Source organism: Epinephelus lanceolatus, chromosome 18, assembly GCF_041903045.1.
Source record: "Epinephelus lanceolatus isolate andai-2023 chromosome 18, ASM4190304v1, whole genome shotgun sequence".
Taxonomy (NCBI): domain Eukaryota; kingdom Metazoa; phylum Chordata; class Actinopteri; order Perciformes; family Serranidae; genus Epinephelus; species Epinephelus lanceolatus.
Window position 1 is genome coordinate 33,610,001 of NC_135751.1, and position 27,482 is coordinate 33,637,482.

The window sequence follows — 27,482 nt, forward strand, 5'->3', positions numbered from 1 at the left end:
CCAGCACACACACACACATTGTGACATCACCATACAATGCAAACCTGAATTAAGACACACACACACACTCACACTAAATTTAAAGGCAAAGGCATTTAAAAGCAAATTGATGACCAATATGTCCAGTGACACACACACATACACACACAGGCTGCATTATGTATTAGTGATGATTACTGGGTTGTAGTACTACAACAGTGGATCTTCAGTGGAGCATGAAAGCTCGCCTCCGTCCACCCCCACAGCTCCCACTGCGCCCTGCCAGCACTGCCTGGGTTAACTCAATGTATGAACATGTGTGTGTGTGTGTGTGGGTGGGTGTGGGTGTGTGTGTGTGTGTGTGTGAGGACTACATGAAGCTTTCCCTCTAAAATGCTACAAGATATTTCCATTTGAAAAAAAAAAAAACATTATGTAAAGTTTATTTTTCACTACTCTGCAGTGAATCCAGTGCAGTCTGTGAACTTGATAGTATCGTGCATGCAAAACTTTAGCTTAAATAGCCACTTGTTCTCATTTAGTGCTGTAAATGTATTTTGTAAGAAGCAGTGTCCCTGTTTTTAAATAACAGCCTGGAATTAGGGATGTCCTGTGAGGAGATTTTCAGTCAGAGCAGGAAGATCTTCCAAAACGATTGTTGAATTTTGGTGTAAAACAAAAAGTTGTTTGATTTTACCAGTTTCGAGAAAAATTGTTTTCGGTATGATGAGTTCTTACCAAACCACACTCACCAAAATATGTCACAGCGCAGAAGGAAGCGTGCATCTACTTATAGACGAGAGGCTCCTGCCCGTGACAGAGAGGGTATTGACATTAGTGCCGTCATCCTCGGATGAGCTGTAACGTTAGCTAGCTCAGTGGTGCTAGGTGAGCTAGCAGTAGATGCATGTTTCCTTCTGCACAGTGACATAGTTGGCAGGTGTAGTTTGGTAGAAAGAAAATAGTTCCTATATGAAACTGCTCACAAAAATGTCTGTGGATTATCTTGAGTAACCAGGTCATGATTTCTGGAAAGAGACACTGCTGTTGAGTTTTCAGATGTTCAGATTTTTTAGGCACTTTGAAGTGCCGTCTGGTTCCATTGTATTTGAGAGAAGGCAGACATCTCTATGGCTGATATCTCCAACACTCAGCAACTCACACCAAAACAATCTAGACTGATAAATAGCACTACAGATAGGAGGAAATATATGTATTTTTGATTTGGGGGTGAAGTGTCCCTTTAAGATCTTTATCACTGATGTTTTAGATAACTGAAAAATTTTGTAGTATCGAGCTGTAATCGCTACAAACCTTTCAGCATGATGTCACATCATCCCTTCACTGGTTATCTGTGTTTTAGGGTGCATACTTCCCTTAGTATAATTAGGATTTCATACCTGCCCACACACTGTACAGTGCTGAGGTCATGTACTGTAAGCCGCAGGCTTGCGGTTTGCGTGTGTGTTAGTGTGTGTGAGCACATATGTGGAAAGGGAGTGATCAGAGACATTTCCACTCCCCTGCTTCCACCCTGACCAGCATCCATATTTCATGGCCACCAATGGGCCACAGTAGCACACATACTACACACACACACACACACACATGCATACAAATGCTTGAGATGCCACTCCAGTATGTTCCGTAGTGCTGTAGTGTTCAGTACATGGTGTCTTCAACCACATGATTCTACAACAAAGAGTACTTGTGCAAGTATGTCCTGTCCTTACACATCCACAGGCACACTTACGCTCACGTTCACACACCCTTTTCCAATGCAATTCCCTTTTCTTTTCTTTTATGCAAGAAGCACAGCTTGGTTTTCATGAAACGCTGTAATCATCAGTATGGAGTCAGAGCATGTAGGTGAAAATGCAGTGTGTTGATTATCCAGAGGACAGGAGATTCGGAGCTCTCACTTCAAGCAGAGGCACACTAGCCTTGCCACAGTAGTTTGTAACCGGTGTTACACAATGTTCCAGCATACACCAATATTAACGACATCACTTGCCCACTGGCCCCACCATCGTTTAGCTTTTTTTTTTTTTTTTTTTGTTAATCCTAGTCAAAAGACAGATGCTACAATTATAAACTGTAAGTGCTCCATACAGCAGCAGCAGCAGAGTCGCAGCACAGAGTAGCAGGACTTATCAGGTGGTGAGAGTAAGGAGAGCTGACTGACAAGACAATGGCGGAGGAGTTGGTGTCAGAGTGAAACGCAAAAGCACCTGTTTGGCAATATTTCAGCTTTAAAACCCCAAAGCTTATGTGGCACCTGATAACGTTAATGAGGAAAAAGTAGCTGGTTACATTGTGAAAAAGTTGGAGGTTGCAGAGAAAAGTTGCAGCGGTGTGAACTGGCCGTCTGAGCTCCACTCAAGCCGGCTGATGGTGTCACCTGCAACTCCGCTGTAGCCAGTATCTCACAGTCACTGTCCTCATTCATATTTTAAGAAGCTACAAATTATATTCAGCCACAAAATAAGCCTGAAATCAAGAACAGAAGTACAGAGAGTTGTTGCATAGAGATGATACACAGTCTCATCTGGTTGCGTGTGAACCGTCAGGTTTTTAGAACGTTGCAGAACGTTGCATTGCAAGTATCTGCCTGTTTCAACTCTTTGAATCTTTGGTCTGAAATGGGCTTTAGACACCCCATTTTTTTCTGTGATAATGTGAAAACACCTTGAAACAGAAAAGATTGTGCACTTATTGTGTTAGATTCTCGTGCATGTACACACGCTGTTCGACCCTGCACAGCATCAGAATAGAGACTGATGATGAAACACAAAAGAAATGATTGTATAGGAAGAAGGAAAGCCCAGCTTAACCAGATGGCAAATGCAGCCTGTTAATATCAAGTGACCAGAGCAAGTAAACCACATCGTTCTCACATATGCCATTATTTCCCGCAATCAGTGACCTGTTTCGGTCTGGCTGCTTTGTGGTCCGTTGAATGTGCTGTTCTCCCTCACTCGGTGCACGCAGTGAGGAAGGCAGCAGACTCATTGAGACTCTGTTCGAAGGAAAGAAGCTGCTGTAACTGTGCAGTCTGCCCAATAAGCCACCAACGTTACTGCTAGAGTCTTGTAAGAATATGCTGAAAGGGTCTTTTAAAAAAAGACAAATCTACTGTATCAGCACAGGTGTTTCTTTAAGTGTTCCCCAAACTGGATCGTCTTAAAACTGTTGTGCATGCACATTTAAACAATGTGAGTAAGACAGTCAGTCAGTTAAGAATATCAACTCTCTTAGGCCATTGAAAAAGAAAGACATCGGCGTAGAAGCAAAAGAATATGGAGGAATATATGTAGAAAGAGAGAAAGATTATTGTTGCTTCTGTTTGGAAAATATTCCAAACAATGTGTTATATGTTCTTTACTCAACCATCGGCTTTCTGCACGCCTTTAATATAGGTATGTGTGTGTGTGGATGAGTAATTGAGCGCATGTGCACATATCTCTTTAACAGCCAGTGTTTATGAACACACATACATGCATGTGTGTGCGTGTGCAGTGTAAGGTTGACTGACCCGTGGAAAATGTTATTTTAGTTCTAATGTAATGAGTTATGACTGCTGCTCCTGAGGGAGCCACACCCCACCTACACACACACACACACACACACACACACACACACTCACACTGACGTCACTCGCCTTGATGCTTTTCTCAAGGTTTTGTGTGGACAGACATCGTAAACGGCCCTTAATTGTGCCTGTGGTAAAACTCCTATGGTATGAGAGAAAAAAGCAACAACAGTTATTCATTTCTCCGCAGGCGGTGGATGGTGGCTCATGTTCGGTCCTCAGAAGGAAGCGTTTAAGATGATAGATAGTGGAATTGATGGATGGTTAAAAGGAAGGAAAGAAAAGAAGAAGGTGGAGAAATAAAAACAATAGTAAAGATGTTTATTTATAAACAGAGATCAATGAAAGAAGAACTCATAAACGGAATCGCTGAGAAAAAGAGACAGGAATGAATGAGTTGAAACTTTAATGATGCCAGAGGGGAACTTTGGGGCATCACAGCAGCACACTGTTGAGTGTAGATCAGATACAGACCTGTCCTGTAGTTAAGGATTATGCAGAGTTTATCTTATGTAAATGAGACAAATCAAGACGCAGCTTATCGTTCAGATGTAATAATTAAAGGCTTTTAGCCTGTTGTCTTTTAGCAAACCATTAGCAAGCTAATTAATCATGCAACCTTATCTGTTAATGTTGCTTTGTGTTAAAATTCAGTGTTGCATGTTGTCAAGGGTTGTGATTGGTGACAGCACTTCCTGCATTGATCTTCACGTTTCCCTTAACAAAAGTGAAAAAGATACCTCAGCAGCTCGGATGGCAATGTTGAGCTGTTGGTTGAGAGATCCACCACTGGATCAGGGGTGTCAAACATGCGGCCCCGGGGTCAGAACCAGCCCTCCAAAGGGTTTGATCTGACCCACTGGGTGACTTTGCACACCTGAAATTGATGCACTCATGAGGGCTAAGAGGTGCAGGGTTTCAGGAGCAGGTTAGTGATAACAGTGATAAGCCTACTTCATTCATTTCTGAAAAACAATGAATACTCATTGTAGTCATATTTAAAGATATTAAACATTAAGCAAAATACTGTAAATCAGCAGCATCAGTGCAAAACAAACTGTATCAGACTTCTATCTTAAAATAATATTGTATGAAACCTGGGCGGCTGTAGCTCTAAAGTAGAGCAGGTTGTCCACTAGACGGAAGATTGTTGGTTCAATCCCCGGCTCCTCCAGACTGCATGTTGAAGTATCCTTGGGCAAGACACTGAACCCCAAATTGTTCCTGATGGCTGTTCCATCGGTGTGTGAGTGCGAGTTTGACACCCCTGGACTAAATTTAAAAAAACCAACAGTTGGTTGCAGACATATAAACATTAGGTTCAGATTTGTGGCATTGAGTAAGAAAATTAAAAAACTATTGGATGGATTCCCACGGAAAAAGCTAAACACTTTCATGTCCCCCTCCGGATAACTTGCAGTAACTTTGGTGATCCCTTAACTTTCCATGTACCACCATCATCAGGTCAGAATTGTAATTTGTTCAGTACTTTGGTTTATGACTAGATGCCTCAGGTATACTTTGTGTTTTGAGATAACTAGCAAATCTTAGCATTCTAACGGTGATGGCAAACACAGTAATCTGTGCATGCAAAACATCAGCAAGTTAGCATGCTGATTTTAGCATTTATCTCAAAGCCCCACAATGCCTAAGTGCTGTCCAGTCTTACAGAGCTGCTAGCATGGCTACACACCCTTTGTCTTGTTAAGAGTATTGAGATTTTGGCAAGCCAGATTGATGGATGAATATTTGTTTCCAGATCAGGTTGGTAAAAGGAGACAGTGAAGGTAAGATGGAGGTCATGAAGAAGGAGAGAAAAAGTGTACAATATAGGTGAAAAGGAACAAAGCAAATGTAACATGATACATAAGGAGAGGTTAGATTGAAGGAGGAAGGGAGGCAGAGACATACAGTAATTCTGCTTTTCTTCTTCTCTCCATCTGTCCAGCTGATGACAAAGCATCCAGCGAAACGACTGGGCTGTGGTCCCGAGGGGGAGAGAGACATCAGGGAGCACAGCTTCTTCCGCTACATGGACTGGGAGAAACTGGAGAACAAGGAAGTGCAGCCGCCTTTCAAACCTAGAGCTGTAAGTCCGACCCCACTGAACCCGACTTGACCGCATATAAGGAAATGCAGTTCCCTTGAGTGGTACGAGGGGTTAATTAGTTGCCCAAGGCAGCAGAGACCAGGAGTTTAATTCCTGTTGGTGGTTAAATTCCTGGTAAAGACGCTGCTCCGGACGACTGTGTCTAACTTCAACACCAATCTCTTTTCTCTTTCTGTTATTTTACTGATCTTTTCACTGCCAATGTGATGTGTCTGTCTCTTTTCCCTCCTCTGTATGGGACAACGCACACAGGTAAGTCAAGTAATGATAGTGAAGAATGTGTGGTGATGAGGGCAGGGGTGTCTATGATAGTAATACCAGAAATATATGTTGAAGTTGATGGAGAGGATGATAATGATGATAACAACTCAACTGCCAGAAAAAAATGTTGGCATTGAATGCCTCTGCAGACCACAGATATGCTACATTTGTACTTTATTTTGTAGCGGATACATTGAAACTAAGTCTCTCAACAATACTGTAGTGACGGTGTGGTGTAGTTAAGGCACAGAAACCGGCTGGTTATGGTTAGGAAAGGATCCTGTTTTGGTGTAAAACACTCGCTTTCAATGGCACAAAAGAGGCTGGAAAAGCAGGGACAGGTTGGTGAAATACACCCAGGTTTGGTGGCTCAAATGCTGCTGGGGAACGCAGCGATGTGTCGGTGAAAAACACCCAGTTTTATAGCTAGAACGCCTCTAGGAACCAATGCAATTTGTTGGTAAAAAAAAAACACCCAGGTTCGATGGCTGGAACACTGCTGGGAATTACCACAATTTGTCATTGAAAAATGCCCAGGTTTGGTGCCACAAACGCCACTAGGTAATGCCCCAATGTGCTGCTAAAACAATCCATTCTCACTCCGAAGTCTTTGAAATCCAGCACTTGGGAAGTGACTGACAGTGTCAGACACTGACGAAAAAAACTGTCCTTTAACGTCGGCATGATACGCGGCCGGTTGCCGTTATAGTTTAACAGCGCTTGGCGGCATCAGGTGCAAACACCGTGGGACAAGGTCGAAAGTTAAGACGGTGAAAGTTGGAGTAGGGTGGGTGGGGGTGGTGGATGGGTCCAACAAACACTGACTTTTACCCGGGAGAGCAGTGTTTGTGTCCTGCAAGATTATAAAGCCAAACCCTGTTCTTTTTCTTAAACCTAACCACGTGTTTTTGTTGCCTAAACTCAACCATGTGTGGTAGTTGTTGGAGGAAAAAAATAACGTTGATTCGTGTTCTTGTACTGACGTAGTGTATTTATTTTGAAAGAGACTGTATGTAAACTTTAAATTTCCCATGAAAACAGAAGTGTATTTTGAAAGACGACAGGTCGTCCCAGATCGTCAACAGCCAATGCACCCAGGGTACCTTTTACATTGTATCTGGATTTGGAAGGTCCATGACCAAACGTCGATATGTCACGAGGTCGGAGTGAGAATGTGTTGGCTAAATCCAGGTTCAGTGCCAAAAACACCTGTGGAAATGCCACAAAGGGTTGCTAAATCCCAACAGTTTTTTTTGGTTTGTTGGTTTGAAACTGTGGTCTGCAGGTTGGCAGGCATCTTGCGTAGGTGATACACCATCGCCTCCACCTCCTGGTGACAAAGTCAGTTTATATATTATGTCACTTCGTCACAACGTTTCTAACATTGATATGAAATGTATAAAACGTGCAAATGTAACATCTTCGTGGTTTGCAGAAACGTACAATGCCAACATTTTCTTCTGGTGACCAGGCTGTTGAGAAGGGTGCAGTAATGAAAGTGGTTTGGATGAGAAGGACACCAAAGGTGATGAAGATGTTGGCAATGACAGCAGCAACTAGAGAATGACACCAATGCTCAAGATACCACTGGTGGCGGCAGTAATAACTGGTTGTGATGATTTTTAGATTTTAGGGACCAGGTTTTGATTTCTTGTATTTCTTGTGTTGGCTGTTGAGCTAAAGCGCTACACTGTCGTCCCCAGTTTGGTGCAGTCGTGTTCTGCATGAGCTGAAAGCTTTTGTTGGGGTGAGACTGAGTTTAGAGTCGGCCTCCAGGGAGTAAGTGGACGTCCCGACAGTCTCAGCAGCAGCGACCTGAAACAACTGTTTGTGTTTTTCTTTGCTGTGCTTCTTTTTCTTCCCCTATGACAAAATTAGTTTGATCATAACTAGAGTCAGAATGATGTCATCTCATACTGAGACTCACACACACAGACAGACACACACACACCCTAACATGTACACACACTCACACAGCCTTAGGCCACACTGCTGCTGAAGAGTTTTTCTGAGTTGAGCTTTTTATGCAGCTGTCTTGGCCCGCTGGGGTTGTGAGCGTGTGTGTGTGTGTGTGTGTGTGTGTGTGTGTGTGTGGCTGGATCAGTGATGCTGCAATGGGTACGCATGCTTTTCTGTGTATTTGGGTCTGTGTGTCGTTTGTATGTGTGGGTGTTAGAGGTCACCATCAGGACCTGGCCATGTTTCAACACTGAGTGTGTTTTTCTGCAGAGTCCTCTGATGTGACTACTAACATGTTGTCTGATCTCGTCTCCTCTCTTCTCTCCTTCTGTATCGGCCTCTTCTCTCCGTTTGATCTCGTCTTTCTAACATCTCTCTTGTCTTTCACCTCTCCATGCTGTCGCTTTCTATCTCTCTCTTTCTCTCTGACTTTTTTCTTCCTTCTAAGAACAAATAAAGGTTCAGATTTTTTTTTTTTTTGTTGAAGAGGCATTGTGTTTACCCTGCATAAAAGTTTAGAGTTCAGTTTAGCATCTGAAGGTGGCTCTTTGATCTTTTTTTGGTTGAGCGATGTGTGTGTTGTTTTAAAGTGGGGCTCGCTGTATTTCTGACTAAAAACCACTTCAAACCGTTTTTTTCTTCAGAGTGTTTGTGATGGTGTTTTTGTACAGATGATTGTTTATGAAGGCTGTTTGATGCTTTCAAAATCCATATCTCTGGTCGAGGTGGGGCTTTGGTCAGAAGTTAGTTTCCTAAGTGTTTGTGATTGTGGTTTGCTTGTGGTTTCACATCATGAATGCCTTCTAAAGAGTGTGTTGGTCTGATGGTTGATCAGATGCGTTTTTAAATGTGTGATTGACTGACTGACCAGCTAATGTTGTAGCACCTGAGATGGACCTTGGTCTCAAAACCACCTTTTAAAGGTCTTGGCCTCATCTCAGACTCGACCGCATTTTCACTCGACTTGTCTTGGTCCCAGACAAAGAGGGATTTGAATTTTATTTCAAGACCAGTCAAGACCCAACTGCGGAAATAGTCACTAAATAGGCAAACAAGACGGGTGTTGAATAAAGATTACAAAGTTGATTTTCGTTCCTTAGTGTTTGTTTGCTTATAGAAAACAAAAGACAATTGACCTTTCGCTAAGCCCCGCCCCTTTGCGATTGTCCGACAAGCTTTCGCAGTAACTAACTGCACTCCCTGAAGAAATAATATCATATTTTTGGAGAAATTAAGCAGTGATTCCAGAGAGAAGCACACAGAGGGGTCTACAGTCTGTGTTTGAAGGATATATCCAGGATGTCAAACTGACTCAGCAGCAACAACAGGTTAAAAAGACAAAGATAGTTAGAAGCTAAAGCCGAACTATAGGCTACAGATCACAGTGTAAAAGTGAACCACCACATCACTGCTGATCGCCACACAAGACAATGAATATAAAGGGAAACTTTGCTGATATTGAACCAGCTGTGTGGCATCACAGTGTGTGCAGATAAACAGTGTTTAGCTTCGCCCCCATGCTACTGCCAGAACCTGGACCTCTGTGATGACACAGAGCTGGTTGAACATCAGCTAAGTTTCCCTGCTTCCCTTCACTGGTTCCTGTACAGCAGGGTCGGTCTTTGTTTCAGTTATAATCATTAAAAAGCAAAAGCAGCATGTGTATACATTCAGTAGGCTATATCTTCAGTAGCTAGCTAGCTAACCCTACACTTTTCAGGGTTTGATTTTGGTTTTGGAACAGGGAAGAAACGTATATCTTTTTCCAGCCTCTCCAGGTAACGAGTATCATTAATACACGACGTGCCCCAGGCACAACATTTAGCTCCAAATCCACAAAACCAGCCTGAAAATTAAGGAAATCTGAAACGACTGCACTGGAGTCAATGGAGCACAGCTGCATTGTTGTTGGACCCTGGTCTGAGCCGACCTGATGCTACGTTATGATTGGCCAGTCTGGGGGCGGGACTTAGCGAAGGGTCAATTCCTTTATATAAAATTCACCTCCGCAATGCCTTTTGATTATTTCATCAAGACATTGCTCATGGTACACTTACACATACACATATATATACAGCATGGCATTAACATAGGTGAATGAAGAAGAACATTTATTTGTTTTCTGTTGGTGTTTTTATGGGAATGTGGATTTTTCAGATCAGTTTGAGGAATGCCTATGGTTTGCATGTTTCACATTTTATCGTGAAGTGTGGGGCTCGCACTTGTCTGGTCTTTCTGGTCTAAGGTCTAAGGTTCTCTGGTCTAAGGTGGTCTTCTCGACTACAGCACTGTTATCAACTCGCAGACAGGTGGACCCAACAGTTGGTTGATTAATTCATCCGACAGATAAAGAATGGTCTTTGGACTTTTATTCACAGCTATTGTCTTCAGTAATCATTGTTCATCTGTCTGTCCATTAAGCAATCTGTTGTCAGTCCATTCATCCATCTTCCACCTGAAGACTCCATCTATCCATCCTTCCATTCATCCATCCTTCCAGCACTCCATCCATCTGTTCACTCTTTATGGCTGCCATGCATCAACCCATCTGTCCTCACACATTTTTATTTGTCCTCTCTGTGTTCACAGTTTTCTCATATTTGTTTGTTTATTTGCATGCTCTGGGTCTCAGTCTCAAACAAAACCTGTCCTGGAGTGCACTACTGTTAACAGACACCTCATAGAATAACAGCTTAAAAGTAAAACCAATGCAAGTCTTAAACAATAAAATCATCATCAAAATCAAACCCAGTTTCATCCCTGATATTAAAGAAGTATTTACCCTTTGATTAGAGTACTGTCTGGGAGATGCTCACCACATCAGCTGACACATTCCTGGCAAAGGTGCTGTGTACTGACTTGATACTTCTAAACTTTGTAGCTCTTATTTCATTTCCCTTTGTGGCAAACTCTTCCCATCTGGTTCCCCCAAACAGGTTAAAACAAACGCAAGTAATTAGCTGCAAATACTATTTGACCCTGGTGTATTTCTCATTTCACATATTTCCCCAAACTCTAAACAGTCTGGCTTAATTTCATTTGGTTTTGCGAGTTACAGAGATTTAATGAGTTTGTAGTTTTCCTCTGGGTGATGTTGTCAGAGGACACTGAATCCTTGTTGTGTTAATTAAAGCTCAGTGCAGTGATGGAGACAGGAGAAAAAAAAAAGGAATAGCTCGGCCCAAAGTCCCCTTGAGGGATGCTGTCGGGAAAATATAGTTTTCAAGTTAATAACTTGTTTTATGTACTTAGACGGACGCGCATCTCACGGGTATATAAGCTCTTTTTGGGTTCCCAGTGGTCAGAACGAGGAAATGAAGTGGACTGAAATGAACAATGACTTCTTCTTTTTTCCAAATTGCTTCTTGAGAAAACAAATTCTACCTTAATGTGAATTTGCACAATGCTCTTGGAGATTATTTCATTCTGTCATCTGTCACTTCCTCTAAGCAGGAAGGATAGCCAAGAGTTTGAAATATGCGAACCAGGTAAAACAAGCCAAATAGTTTCCATGAGTGTATCACCATCCAATAAATTGTGTATAAAAGTTTAATCCGATTGAGTTAAGTAATCCTAAAATGAACCAAAAACTACCACTATTTTATGTAATTAAACCAAATAAAACTGAGACAAAGAGACTATAAGAATTTATGTAGCTATAGCTAATAGAGTTCCTAATTTACTTTAATAAGTTTGTCAAACTGCTAATGAATTATATGTATTTCAACTATTCCAGAAATTACTAAACAGAAATTACATGACCTTTATTAAATTAAATTCAACATTTTTTAAATAAATAATTTATTAACGGAAATTACATAAACAGTATTTGACTAAATTTAACATATTTAAAATGCATAAAATGTATTATCAGAAATAACATAACCTTCATTAAAGTAAATTCAGCATATTCAAAATACATGCAATTCATTAACATTAATTATATTAATATTATTATAGTACATTCAGTATATTTGAAATACATATAACTTATTAACCGTTATTACATAAACTTTATGAAAGTAAACATATTTAAAATACATAGAACTTATTTGCAGAAATTACATTAACGTTATTCAAGATAATTCAACATATTTTGAATATATAATTCATACAAACATTTTAAGTAAATTCAACATAATTATGTATGTTGTGTTTATGTAATTACTGTAAAATTACATGTTATTACTATGAATAAATTACATGTATTTCAACTATTCCATGTTCATCAACATATTTAAAATATGTAGCATTTATTAACAGAAATTAAATGAAATGAATAAAGTTAATTTAGCTTGTTTGAAATATATATATAACTTACTCATAGTGGATACATACTTTTTATGAAAGTTAAAATATTAAAAATACATAGAATTTATTAGCAGAAATTAGAAAAGCTTAAAGTAAATTCGGTAAATTAAGCTATAGTTACATAAATTATCAGAATCTATTCATCTCAGTTTTATTTGATTTAATTACATAAATGGTACTTTTTGATTTATGTTAGAATAATGTAATTCAATTGAATGGAAATTCTATATGTAATTGAAATACGTAAACCTGGTAATGGACCAAACAGTTTCTGATCTTCTGCTACTGCCCAATGTATACACTTAATTGCAACATTTTTAATTAGTAGATGTAATTTTAATATAATGACATAATCATCATGTAAAGAATATTTTTGAAGTTAATATTTATAATAATATTACTTAAATATTTTTCTCGAATTGTGCAGCTTCTGAGCAGATACGTAAAGAGATCCTAAAGTTATTCCCAGTGCTCTTCTGCATATGGTTGTCTGATCTGCTTTATCATATCTCAGCAGGTCTCCACAGCTGCAGCAAATAATTAACCCCCAATTAACCCACAGTTACACCATAATCATCTCATGGCTTTGAGCCTTTTCTTATACGACTATTAAGAAATCCCAATTATACCCTGAGTATTACATCCAAAAAAATGTAGATGAAATAAGGGAAATTGTTTTTGGCTATTTACTTACAGCCTTGGTGGGATGCTGTTTTAGTTAAACGCTCATTACCGAAAAGTCACACCAATCCAACGTAGTGCACAACCACAGGACGTTTGAGACTTCAGTGACCTTGTTCTGTTTAAAATTGCAGTTGAATATGTTTTGAATATTTGAAAAAGGAGAGCATATGCCTGAGGTGTGCTTGATTTATCCTCTTGAGAGTGGTATTCTTGTATCACTTTGAAGGTAATGACAAGTTACCTTTTAGCCAATGCACATAGAGAGTTGAATCAAGCTCACCCCAAGTTCTGGCACCTTGTTCTGATATTTGAAACCATGTTCAAGTAATGTCATCTCACGCCCTGGTTCAACCCACCATTCCCCTTCTTTTGTTTTCCTCTCCTCCTCCCCACACCCCACCCCAATCCATCCAATACTCTCCATCCCCACTCCTCCCCTTCCCACTTTGACCCCTCCCCTTGTACTCCATCCCTCCCCACCCTCCTCCACAGTGTGGACGGGATGCCGAGAACTTTGACCGTTTTTTCACACGCCACCCACCAGTGCTGACCCCTCCTGATGAGGAAGTGATTCAGAACCTGGACCAGGACGAGTTCCAGGGGTTCTCCTTTATCAACCCAGAGTTCCCAGGAACTGCTGCTACCACCCCTGCTGCCGAGCAGGCTTGATTTCGGCTCATGCATGGACACATGAACACACACACACAAACATATACATAATCATTTTTCCCTAATATCAACCCTGGGTACCCTGGAAATGATTTGTGCTGTCACAGGAACCACAAAGCCACGACTCACACTGATACACAACACATAACACATGTACACACATCTGTTGTTCACACTGCTGCAACCTGGACGACATGTTGGTCTCCTCTGAGGGTCCATGTTCAGGATATAACAGCCTGAAGGCATGAAGCACTTTAGTGCTGCACCGAAAATATAATTTAAACTGAGAAATTGAGATAATAGATTGAACTTTGCAAGATATGAGTCATTGACTTTCGCCAAGCTTTGTTTTCAAGAAACAAAAAGCTTGGAAGTGTGATTCACCACAAGCATGCAGAATCAACTTGTGTTGCTCACAGTGTGAACAAAGTGTTTAGTTTAACAGACCTCATCAGAATAATACAGGGGCCAACAAGGGCAAACACTCTACAACAGCCCAAAACACTTCCATCAGGAGAAACATGCTACAGCTTCAGAAATGATGCTAATTCAAAAACACATGTAAAAAAATCCTTAACAAATACAACAATATGCAGCAGAAAGCCAAAACAGATACATGATCAGCAGACAATTTGTAAATACAAATACAATGCAAAGTCAAAAATACACAAATCCCAAAACCAAACTGGTCCCTTTTATTAGCCCAGAGTGGCTTCACATTTTGGCAAATTAGACGCCTAGTCTGGTTGCCAAGCAGTTCATTTTTTTAATAGAAGTTCTTTGGATGTATAAAAGCAGGTTGTTGACTACCTCAAATTATGTGTCTGTTCCTCTACTACCTTGAAAGTTATTCATATTCCTTTAGTCTGTAAGAGTCCTCAGATCAAAAGAATCAAAAGGGCTTTTCATAAAAATGTATTACCGCCGTCAAGGAGGTTATGTTTTCGCCGGCGGTGGTCTGTTTGTCTGCAACATAACTCAAAAAGCTATGAACGGATTTTGATGAAAGGTGGATAATGGGACAAGGAACAGATAATAAAATTTTGGTGGTGATTGGTTGAAGCAAAGTGGATAAAATAATAAAAAAGTCTATCGTCTGACAGCCTCAGCAGCAATTCCAATTTCTAAAGACGGTGAAAATAGCGCCATCTGGTGGCCAGAAAGCACGTCTTGTTCTAGTTGCTAAATATTGTTGTAATTCTAAAGTTGAAATTAATGTTCTGTGTTGGAAAAAAAGAAAGTGAAAAATACAAAAAAACATATTCTGTGTTGGTACAAAATAAAAACAAAATAAATACACCACAGTGTCTCCATGGTGAAGGCATATATAACCTAATAATAATGATAGTGATGCAAATAACCTAACTGTGATGCAGGCTGCAAAATCTGATGCAGAGGGGGAGGGAATATCACCTACTTGGCGGAGGTCTGCACTCTCTGAGTGCTTTTCTAGTTCAAGTTGTGAATATTGTTTTTACAGGATAAAATGCCAGGTGCTGTAACTCACTCTGTCTCTGATGCACTCTCTGTCAGAGCTAAATCAAATGAATGATTCATAATTGATAGATTAACTGAAGCCTAATTTTTATACAAGTAATATTCATACTGGTTTAAATAAGTTTGATTGATTTGATGTGATTATATTTACAGTCTTTCCTGAGTAACAGTTTTGTGTGAAAGGAACTGCGAAGGAATTAAAGGCCTGTCCCAAATATAGGCCTGTTGATTTCAGTGATTGAAGCAAATAAATGCCAGGCTATTAATTTAAGTTTTACAGTGAATAACTATTTATGAGACATAAGTAATGTAAACTTTCATACTTTGCATAATGCCGTAAAGTACCTATGTAAAGTACTTAACATAATCTCCATGAAGTCATGTACCTTCATGGACTTTTGGTTTCACATGAGACACAAACAGCCGTCTCGTGGTTGAAAGTCCATGTTTGTTTGACCCATCCTCAACCCTTCCCTCCCAGCCTACATGGATTTTCTCGCTCTTTATACTTAATTTTTTTTCGGGGTTTATGTGTTTTCGACTTGTATTTGTAGTGTGTTTGCTGTTTATGTACTTGTTTTGGCTTTCTGCAGAAAGTGTTATTATTTGCAGCACATTTCTGTTGTATTTGTTTTCTACTTTCTTATGTGTTTTTGAATTGGTACCGTTTCTGAACCTGCAGCACATCTCTCCTACTGGAAATGTTTTTGGACACTGTATCGCATTTGTCCTTGTTGGACACAATAGAATGAGGTTAGGCACAAAAATGATTCTTAAAACATTTTTTGCATCGTCAAAAATGCAGTAATTTTACAACCTAACTACACAATATTGACAAGTCATGATTCCCACAGCACATGCAAACACACAACAGCATAACTCACATGTAACATAGCTCCAGGATTCCATTTTATTACCTTTTTTGGTGAAAATTGTGATTTAACTTTTCTTTTACTCATCCCTCGACTATTCCAGCGCATTCTGAGTTTGGCCTGTACTTCTGGTGTGCTTTTTATTCAATGTGTAATAATATTAATAGTGTCTGTATGTTTATCCTTATCTTAGCGAAAACTGGAATGCTTCACATACTTGTGCATGAGTTTCTATATCAATAAAAGCCCTGGACTTTGTTTCCCAGCAGCATTTTAGCATCTGCACCCCTCCGCAGCCATTGTGTGGCTGTTTTTAATGTTTTTCAAAAGTATTTGGTGTATGATTTTACCCGTTGACACAGTGGAAGATTTGTGCCACAAAAGACCACAAATATCAGATTTTCTATGTGTCTTATTTTGGGGTCATGATGGTAAAATGCTGTTGGGAAATGTAGTCTTTCTATAGGCTGTGAGTCAGTTAGATAGATAGATGATACTTCTTATACTCTCATTTTCTGTTATCTAGTATATAAGCAATGAAGGAGACTAGCAGTTAGTTTCTTTGTGTTTTACAAAAGCATGAAACATATACCTGGGCATTTGTTTACAGCGTACCTGTGTGTGTGCACATGTATGTTTTATATGTGTGCGAACGAGTACTGTGTATGAAAACGCGCGTTTGCAATTTTGTGTGTGCGTCAATACCTGCGTCCCCAGCGCCTTGCCTGGCCTTGTGTTTACATTTGTTTGTATGGTGAATATCTGCACCCCTTCATGTCAAGCAGTTTTGGTTTGATCCACTTTACTTCCAGCCAGCGGCTCCACAAGTGGCAGAAGAGAACAGATGTTAAAAGTAGAGAGGGGATGCATGATATTGAAGTTGAAACAATTAGCAAATAATATGAGGTTTCACTAAATGTCAGCAAGAGAATAGTGATACTAGAGAGGCGGAGTGCTTCCTTGGAATCTTGAAAGCTGTAAACGAGTTAGTGTTGCAGCAAATTCCACCTCGAAAGCACCACCTCAGTACAAGAGATGTTTTCTGTGGCCTGGAAACTAAAACTGAACTCAGATTCCTACTTTTGAAATGCAGGTTAAGTAGCTGAGCATCTCAAAAAGTTCCTAGGCCAGGGAAAAGTTTCTGTGGTAGACGAAAAAAGGCCACTACCTGGTTTTCAAACAGCGGACCAATATGTCATGCAGCTCTACTTTTCTGATCTAGTTTTTGTTGGAAAGGATTTGAGGCTCAACTCACTGTGATTGGTGCTTTTTAAGTAGCCATCTGCTGCGCAATAATTTCCATCCAAACTACAGCAGCAGCAAATAGGGACACAGGTGAAAGCTAGGCCGTCTGAAGCAGGAAAATGTGTGTTTTGTCTCTTGTTTTCCCTAGCGAGCAATAATCTTGTTGACAGGAAGGCAGAATTGGTACCGAACCAACCTTCAGAAGGCTCAGGTGACGACTGTAATTAAATAACACGCACAAGGCTATGAGGTTATGAAGCATGTTGGTGGGCATTTCTATCTCAGTCAGAGAGGAAGACAGCTGTACGTTATACATTTCAGTGAAGCTAACGTTGTATAGAAGTGGTTGAAGTGCTTCCTCTTATCACAGTCCTCTTCATCACAGAGGGACATCAGGGGAGTTGTTTCTGCAAAGTGGGCGCATTCAGGTCACTGGTGTTTATCAGTATTAGTGGCATGACGTTGTCTCTGCAGGTGAAGGAGAATAATGCGACAATATCATAGCATTTATTCACTTAAACAAACTGTTATCTGCCATGCGTACAGGCGCAGGAGTCTGCTGTCAGTGTTGTGCATGAACATGCTCATATTTTTGGTGAATGACAGGGCTGCCCCCGACTAAGGATCTTCCAAATCGACCAATAGTCATCATTTAGGGCCATTAGTCGAGTGGTCGTCTGCATGTTTACGATATTAATTTAATTATTAAATGATATATTTTGGGCGGGGCAACACAATGGTTTGAGTTGAAGGTGTGAGAAAGAATAGTATCAGTAACATTGTTAACACTGTGCTACATTACAGAGAAATACAAAAACGTACTAATGAACCTTCATTAATATAGGCCTATATTTTATCTACAAGTGCACGTCACACACTGAGCGAGCCGCCTGTTAATGACGCTGTGGGCTAATGGGCATGTAGCTACTTCCATGTTTCAGATGATACGTCATGTTTGTAGTCGACCAATGAAGATGAGTTTACATATCACCTTGGGTTCATCCTTCACCTTCTCAAAATGATCCCACACTTTGGATTTCCTGCCCGACATGTTATTAACTAGCCTGTGGAATAACTGCAGGTACCAGCCCTGGAAATTAACCTGACTCCTGTCTGACTGCCGAGCGTGGACCCTTCCTGTGTCTGTCCTTTCAGACTAAATTCCCACATGGTCCAGTCATATAGGTTGTGACTTATTTTGACAAGGTGCAGCTCCTAATAGAGTTTCACGTTTTTTGTTTTGTTTTTCTGCGACTAAGTGACCAATGAAGTCTTGGCGACTATTCAGGGGCAGCCCTAATTTTAATCTTTGTGAACTGAGCTCACTCCTCTGAAGTGTGAACATGCACAACACTGGTCACTGCAGTCTCCACTAGCATGACTACAGAAAGGACATTATCATTAAATGATATCTTAGAATATCTGCAGTATGGAAGTGACTGGAAGTTAATGGGAGATCTGATCTAGCGAATCAGAATATCATGTTTATTTAAAGCAGGAAATTTTAATTCAGGTCCCTAAAATATTTCTTGCATCTTTAATTTAGAAGCCAGTGGGTCTGCACATACACTTTGGTTACTCCAGACAATTTCACTAGAATTTGATGTATGCTTTCAAATATCCTAACATTTCAAACACATTGTTAAAAATGTCATCTGCAATTAGAGTTTAAAACAACCTTACGTATTTGAAAGAGATGATTTTTGCAGGCCACTGGCAGTTTTTTCTCTGCTTTTCCCTGATAAGCAGGCCAGATGGTGAAGGGTTAGCAGAAAGCTGAAGAAGGCTGATCCCTGATTGGGAGTGGCAAGAATTCAGACCGAGGAGGCGTGCACTGAGGATCTCTGAGTTCTCCTTTCGGTGCCTTGTCACTGATCTGAATATTTTCACACACAGACCCCTGTAATGCACGTTTGCATCATGCTTTTTGGTGGCATTGAGACCTGCTCCATGAAGTAATTTGACATTTTTAGCAGGTTAATGGATTGTAGGGAAGGAAATCACTGATGTGGGGACAGTCTTAACTAACATCTGGATAAAGTTGGTTATCACTAGTCTTAAAGTGCTGATGAGTTGAGCACAGAAGAGCAGCTTTAGGCTTTCACATTTCCTCCATGACTATGATTCTAAATGCAACTGTTGTGTTTTAGCCATATCTTATCTGTGTCCATTTTCTGTGTCGTACCTCCATTGTTAGTATTTATTACAGTCAGTGTCTCCTGTATTATAACAACAACAAATAGCTATATATACTTATACATAAACATATATACCTGTGCCAAATGTTGATATTTACACCATGTGGTTAGTATTGTAAAGGACAAGAGAAGTCTTACTCCAGGATTTGTGTTTTTGTTTCTATGATTCCTTCCTGCTGAAGGAGAAGCAAAATGAACTCTGCATGAAAAAAATGCTTTTGTTTTACCTTTTTATTAGTTAGGATTTATAAACATTTAACATATTAGGGTGATTAATGTTCTCTGTGTCTGCAGTGCTTCAAAAAGCATAATACAAGCTACTGTTGTGTGTGCTATGTGTGAAAATAATGCATCTAAATACATCGAAAGAGGAAAAAAAAAATTCTTCTCACAATGCTTTCCATGTGCCAAAATTATTTTTTTGTTTGTTTGTTTTCCAGGAAGAACAGGCATACCTAAAATAAAGGATTTAAAAGATGTGTTAGGGGATGTTCGCTATTGATTTTGTGTGTATATGTTCACTGTGTACATTTTGAAGTGGGTGTGGTGAGTGAAGAAAAGGAGGTGAAGAGGAAGAGATTAGAGTGATGGAGGGTGAAAGAGAGAAAGGAAAACAGGTGGGGAAGCAATTCAACGATGTGAAGGGAGGTGAGGAAGCGGTAGTAAGAAGGGACAGTGGAGAGGAGGAAAAGGAAGGGAGGGGACGAGGAAGCAAAGCGAGGCTCTGTGAAGCGGGGCAGGCGGCTACGACAGGCTGTGCATATTTCATGGCTGCCACTTATCATAAGAGCCTTTCCCTGATGGGGGAGCGTAGGTCTGATGACTTCAAGGAAATAACATGCAGAACACGGCCTACATACACACAGCCCTGCTGAGCCACTCAGCCGCTTCACGCCGCCTCTAAAGCTGCTCGCAATCCACTGTAGTCGAGCCACTGCTGCTGCTGCTGCTGCTGCTGCTGCTGCTCTGACTATCTGCACATTCGCTTTTTATAGGGGTTACTGGATCTTGCACCATTTACTATCCCTCGTACAATATAATGTTTACGAGAACTGACACAAACTAGATGTAGAGGTTCATAGCCATGGCACAATGTGAAGGAGAACAGCATCTACAACACAGTAGCTATCTACTGGGAATGCTTCTGTCTTTGATCACAAGGTGAAAGGAAGTGAGGTTCAGAATCCATCGATGGGAAGAGAGTAAAACTGTGTCAGTGAGGTTCAACTTTAAAGCAGTTAGTGAAACCTGTTGAGATGTAAGATCTTTACATTTTGGTTGATTGTCGAGGCACGTGAACTTAAGAGTGTGACACCTGACTCCTATCTGCCATATACACTGAATATACACAATGGGTTATAGGTTAAGCCTATTGTTTTTCAATCATGATGCCACACTAGGGCTGCCCCCGACTAAGGATCTTCCAAGTCGACCAATAGTCATCATTTAGGGCCATTAGTCGAGTGGTCGTCTGCATGTTTATGATATTAGTTTAATTATTAAATGATATATTTTGGGCGGGGCAACACAATGGTTTGAGTTGAAGGTGTGAGAAAGAATAGTATCAGTAACATTGTTAACACTGTGCTACATTACAGAGAAATACAAAACCGTACTAATGAACCTTCATTAATATAGGCCTATATTTTATCTACAAGCGCACGTCACACACTGAGCGAGCCGCCTGTTAATGGGCTAATGGGCATGTAGCTACTTCCATGTTTCAGATGATACGTCATGTTTGTAGTCGACCAATGAAGATGAGTTTACATATCACCTTGGGTTTGTCCTTCACCTTCTCAAAATGATCCCACACTTTGGATTTCCTGCCCGACATGTTATTAACTAGCCTGTGGAATAACCGCAGGTACCAGCCCTGGAAACTAGAGGCCGTACACATGCCGCATCTTTAACCACCTGGAAAACAAAAGCAGCAGAAGAATTTGGTTTTATTTCGAACTATTTCGGCATTTTAAGTTGGAAGTAAATTTTCAGGAAAATTTGTGTCCCAGGAAAGGATAGTCATTTTCTGGGGCAGTCGCTCAAAAAAGAGAAAACCAGACCGTGTGGCAACCCTCGTCACTATGAGCAACCATGACGCATTCAGCTAAGTCACCAGTTAACACCGTGACTCGTTTTACCGAAACACGGTTGCTATGATCCAGTCAGATTTCTGTAGCATCTGAGTCCGCCGTCGGAATATTGATTCTGACAACCGAACATGCAGCAACCAGACAATTTAATGTGGGTGCAGTTTTAATTTAATGTTAAAAACTTGCTAAGTCCTCTGGATAGCTGGAGCCAACATGCGCGTGCATATTTTTGATTCTTGTTTCTGTGGCAACAAGGCTGACGAACTTCCATTGTTAAAAAAATCGCTAGCTAGTTAGCCAGATGATTAACAACCAAGCTAAAAGAACATTCTGGATCAATACGCAGGACTGACAGGTGATACGTGACTGATTCATTCTCAGCAAACGACTGAAGAGTCAGTTTCACCTCTCCCTCAGACAGGAAAAATTTATCATATCCAGTAACGTACATTTCCCAGGTTACTGCTTTCAACTCATCTTGCAGCTAACACATTACATTTTAGTGTCGAAAGAGAAAGTCTTCCTGTTGCTGTTTCCCCGTACAGTTCTTCACTACCCGAATTTTTCTTTGTTAACCGTATACAGACATTATGGTGCAGCTGTATTTTATGCAAATATATCATAACAGCAATACAAACTCCTGTGTAACAGTAAGTTCCAGCACATAAGCTGTATAAAGTTTGTATTGGAGTGGATGTAATAGCCATGTACACAGTAAGCCGCAGCAGTGCTGGAGTGTGTGTGATAATTAATTCCAAATGTTGCGGCCCCCAAATTAAAGCCAGTGGCTTCAGCACAAAGCAGCCTGCGCTTATCAGCCCAAAACAGGTCAGCGTTCGATACCGCCTTTCATTCACCCTCCTCTCCTCTTCACCTCCCCTTTCCTCTGTGCCTCCCACTCTCCCCGCATCCTCAGCTGACATAGGCTCGTCTCCCGCTAATCCTCTCGTTACTGAAAAGAGATGGGGTGAGAGAGAGAGGGAGAGGGAGGTGGAGGGGAGTGAGGCAGGAAGGCAGAAGAGAGGAGGAGAGGCAGAGACTAAATTAAAGACTCAGAGTCATGTTTCTCTATTAAAACCACAGCCTCTGGAACGCAGTGGCTTGAAAAACAATTGTGTGTGTTTGCCCCGACGCTACTGTATATTCCAAGCTTTCTATCTATACATCTATACCAAGGGCCACTGATATTTATCTCACTGCCTGTCCTTTGCTGCATCCCTCTTTTTTCTCCTCACTCCATATCTCTGTCTCTCTGCCTCACAGCATTAACTGCAATTGAAGCGTGTTGAGATGGAACACATTATGAGCTGGCCTACATGGCTGGCAGCTGTGTGTGTGCGTGTGTGTGTGTGTGTGTGTTTATATGGGTATTTTTGGTAAATAACTGTGTTCATGGTCTTAGGCAGTGTACACAGTGGATTTACAAGGTATTGAAAACATAAACACACACGTTCACATCTGTATGCGTGTGTTCATATTTCCTGTCAGATTTACAGCCAGTCATAACTTACAGGACATTTAGTTTGACAGTATGTCGGTCAGCAATCATGAGTACTGACATGGATGAATATAATTTCCTGGAATAATCCTTCAGGATGTGAAAGCATATGTGGGACCACTGTACTGTGTTCATACTACAGTGATACATATGCTACCACCCATCAGTATTACGTTGATGGTAATTTTAACTGACATTTGCCAAGCCCCGCCCCTGTTAGTTATTGTTGCCATGCCCGATAATGGTGGCAAATGTACCACTCTTGTCATTTTTGAAACTGGGTCCTTGATTTCAGTAAGGGATAACTAAAAGCAGATTTGCAACCATCAATATTGTCAGCTGAGATTACAACATTTGTAAACAACTATACCCATATCCCTGAGACTCAGACTTTTGTTTGGTATGCATTTGTAATTTCTCTTAGCTATTTGGGATCAGTAGGACCCAGTAAGTATAAAAATCTAAACATTGTCAACAATAATAAAGACCCAATGTCTTCAAATGAGTACTTCCTTCTTAATAGATACTGTAACTGTTGCTAAAATTGGTCAGAGTTGTTAGCCTGAGTGTCAGACTGAAGCTCCCAGAGCCTTAAGTCTGACATCGCCTCCATTGAAGGCGATTTACAAGGGGGAGGGAATTTGATGTCTCCCTAACCAATCAGTAGAGATCAACGACTCACCCAGAATCTGACGTCATTAGTATCCATGCCTCAGGGGTGCCGAAAACAAGCGAGCATTGCCCATTTAAAATGTCTGCGTCATCGTGCATCGCCGTTAAATCCAGTTTAGCAGCTTCCTTAATTTGGTCCTCCATTAACGCGAGTAGTGGCGAAATACCTCGATAGCATCGTTAATGTGGTCTGTAGGATCTGTAGCGGTCGCCATTGTTGCTACCCTCACCAGTTACCCACCGGCGCACAGCTTGACATCAGCGTGGCACTGATTGGCTAATCGCTAGACCCGCCCCCACCCCCGGCGTTCATTGGTCCTTCCATCCTTTGGACGAGATAAATCACAAATTCATTGCAGTATGCCAGACCAGAGATGCAAGCCTACTCAGTTGAGTGGGCGGGGTCTATGGTCTGGAACCAGGCTACAAAGTTGTTGTTATATCAAACTACAAATGTTATTTATCATTAATAAACAAGTTTTATCCATTAAATGTAATCAGATTTTGGACCTTGTCCACTTTTGTGTCGAGATCGGCTGCAGACTGACGTGGCAGAGATGGCTGCCATCTTGTTTTTACATGGATTAGTGTATTGTGCTCTTACTACCACTAGATGGCACAAAAAATGTCCTAAGTATTCGGCGTCTGACTTCCGGCAGACGGTGATACAGCCTCTGGGGGCAGACCCCCGATTTTTTGGCATTCCGGTTTGATTTGGGCGGAGGAGGCGAATTTCCATTTCCGACTTCTGTTTATATATAAGTAAATATGCTGAACTATTGCAATGGATTCAGAGTTTGCAGTGACGCCAATTATGTTCCGCCTCGTTAGTTCACCGCACGGAGCGTTTAACCTGGCAAACGTGATTGGTCAATATCACGCGGACTACAAACAGCCTACAACTGGAAACCAGAAGATCTCCGGGGTTTGCCTACAGACTCTGAATTCACTGAATGTAGGTAGTCTGTATATAGAGACTAAGTAAAACCAAAATGTGAAGTGCTCATATGAAGACACGGGGTCTCAGGAGGATATGTCTGTAAAGCTAAGCTATATATGTAGCTTTTTCAGTTATAGTCAGGTAGCTTATTAAGCTAATGTTAGCTCCATAGAAATAGAATGAGAGTAGAAAGGATATTAAAGTGTTTGCTGTGGTCATTTGACCAATACAAAAGGAAATGATTGATGTTAGTTGTAACATGTCAGTGGTGCCGCAACGTGTGGTACGCTGTCTAGTTCAAGAACTTCATTTTGGCCTGTTCTTATATCTGTTTTCAACACTAACGTTAGCTTAATTGCCTTGTTAACTCATCATGAAACACACTTCATTCAAACTCAGTAACAACATCAAACTCACCAAAACTGTCTTAAGCTTAGTTCACATTACAAGATTTTCACCCTGATTTTGCGTCGTGGAGACTATCGTAATCTTTTGAGTGTTCATACCGGGCGACGTGTGTTTCTCGCCAACTGCATTACGACCTGTGTGTGCACACCACAAGATTTCTCCACTGAGCCCTCGCCAACAGAGCCCCAGATATCACGATTAAGTCACCATCCAGAGCCTGGGTCCAAACACAACGCGCTGCCCGTGGTCCTGTGGACACAGCCATTGTTGGTGTTGCTTTCCGGCTTGCCAGTTTTCTAGCATGCCAGATATCCAGTCCCAGTCACAGACGGGGGGGCGACTTGCTCGTAGGCTTGTTCACACATGAGGACTCGTTGTGGCAGACTATCTGCCGACTCACCTCCGACCCAAGGTGGCTCTCAAGATCCTCTGCGACGTCAAAATCGCGGTGAAAATCGTGCAATGTGAACTAGGCTTTAGTCTTGTTAGTCATCTAGTTAGTTAGTCCACTGTTCCAACAATCACCAGCTCTGGTTTGGTTGAAATGAACCCCAAAGTCACTGAGATAGATGTTCAAAAATATGCTGATCTGAACACTGTTTATCTCATGGTCTCCGTCTTTCAGCTGACCATTGAGCAGTGCATCCCCCTTATTCTTTAAAGGCAGCTCTAGTAACGCTACATCATGTTTCAGTGAACATGCAATTAATAGCAACAAAAATAAAGGAAAAAAAAATATTTATAATAAAGTTTTTAAAGTAATTGATTGGGAATTGAGGTGCTATTTATTGCACAAATGGCAAAGTTATAGTACAAATCCAATAATGATCGTACACTTGGCAGTGATGGGGGAAATACTACCAAATGGATCTGCAGACATATTGTGCATTATTACACAGATCTCTCAAAAATGACATATTTGGTATCTTTGGAAACTTTGGGATCTTCACTAAAATATAGTTCTGTGGATTTTAATGATGGTTGGCTGCACGGCAGGAGTTTGTACTGACTGTGGATTGACATGGTGAAATAAAACTAAAGTTAATCAAACCACATGTCTGATCTGTCATTTGGAAAGTTAATTACACCACATTCACACGAGTACAGGCCTCTCTAGAGACTAGTGGATATCATGCCCAGGAATGTGAGGTGGATCTGGGCCGGCTGTGGCAGGTGCGTCCCTGTGGATGGAGGGAGCTCCTCGCAGCTGATGGGAGAGTTGGCAGATGAAGGTAGGAGATGCAACGCTGGTTTGTGGTTCCTGTGATCTCGAAAGCTCTCCTGTCCCTCTCTGTCTCTCTCGCTGTTGTTTCTGGCCCCGCCTTCCTCTGCCTTGCTCTCGCCAAATAAACAGCCAAGCTTGTATTGACTTTCTACTGTTAGAGGGGTCTTAAAGATGCACTTGACCAACATCTACTTCGCTGAATCCTCCTCTTCTTTAATCCTGTCTCTTATTCTCGTCACCTCCCTCCTTCCTCTTCCTCGTGCTGTGAGTTGGACTGTGGCTTCAGCTGTTTGTGTTTTTCAAACATACAGGCTGTTTAAGGCTCAGACTCTTGACTTTGTGGATATATTTATGGCTGTGGATTTTCTGAGATCACCCCTTGTGTGGTTTTCTCTGTGACCGCTACTTGCTCAGTGACGTGAATATTTATGTGGCTAGCTTTTTATTTGATCCATTTCCTTCCGTCCCGCTCTGCTGCTCTCTTTATGCCACTGAAAAATGTACCACTTTTTATTTTATTTTCTGCTGTTATTCTACTCACAATCATTTGTCCCACATTCTAATGATGTACTGACATTGATTTGTGTTGTATCTCTCTGCAAGAGGACTCTGGTCACCTCAGTTTCCTGTAAACAGGGTTTTCTTGTGGCAAGCAGAACTCAGAATATGTTTCCAGTGATAAAAAGTTTAAACGAAAAAGGACAGGAAATGCCCTTATCACGCTGCAGCTCAGACAGTCCTTCACAGTAGGCCTAAATAGATAAATGCTAAATGTGCAGAATGTTTGCACTCCAGTTTGTACTTTTAAAATCTGATTTTCACCTGTATGTTCAGCAATATTATTTTTTCAAACACTTTTGCAAAAATTTCAAACAACAGAAGTGAGGAGCAAGCCTTATGCCACACCATCAGACAACTTAAACAGTTATATGATTTTAGAGTTAAAAATAGGAAAGTTGTGTGCCTTTCTCCAACACATTATTCTTCAGATTTGGGTTTAATTATACTGAGCGGTGGACTTGTTTGCTTGGTTTTAAGACATGCCAAGTAGGATATACTGGAGCTCTCCTCATCCTAATTACAACTTAGATGTTGGGGTGAATACTGTCTACAAGTTGGGAATGTCAAATACTGCTGCTTTGTTACAACTTTTGGAACATGATATAGATGCTGAAGGCATCCTTTAACGTATTAATGAGACACACCAAGCTATCAACCAACTACAGTGAAAACCCATTTGTGCTATGACATGACACTATAGCAACTGAA

General features: G+C 40.9%; 1 protein-coding gene across 2 annotated transcripts in view; it reads left to right on the forward strand.

The window, feature by feature from the left end:
* Positions 1 to 27,482, forward strand: part of prkcbb (protein kinase C, beta b) — a 173,640-nt gene that overhangs the window by 132,074 nt on the left and 14,084 nt on the right. Inside the window, exons 16-17 of one of the 2 annotated variants that reach the window (XM_033644340.2) lie at positions 5,520 to 5,660; positions 13,389 to 19,856. In XM_033644340.2, the coding sequence (XP_033500231.1) occupies positions 5,520 to 5,660; positions 13,389 to 13,565 (318 nt within the window). In that variant the 3' untranslated portion in view covers positions 13,566 to 19,856. Of the gene's footprint in view, positions 1 to 5,519; positions 5,661 to 13,388; positions 19,857 to 27,482 lie in introns of those variants that run through there. The other variant, XM_033644341.2, reaches the window with a different exon arrangement.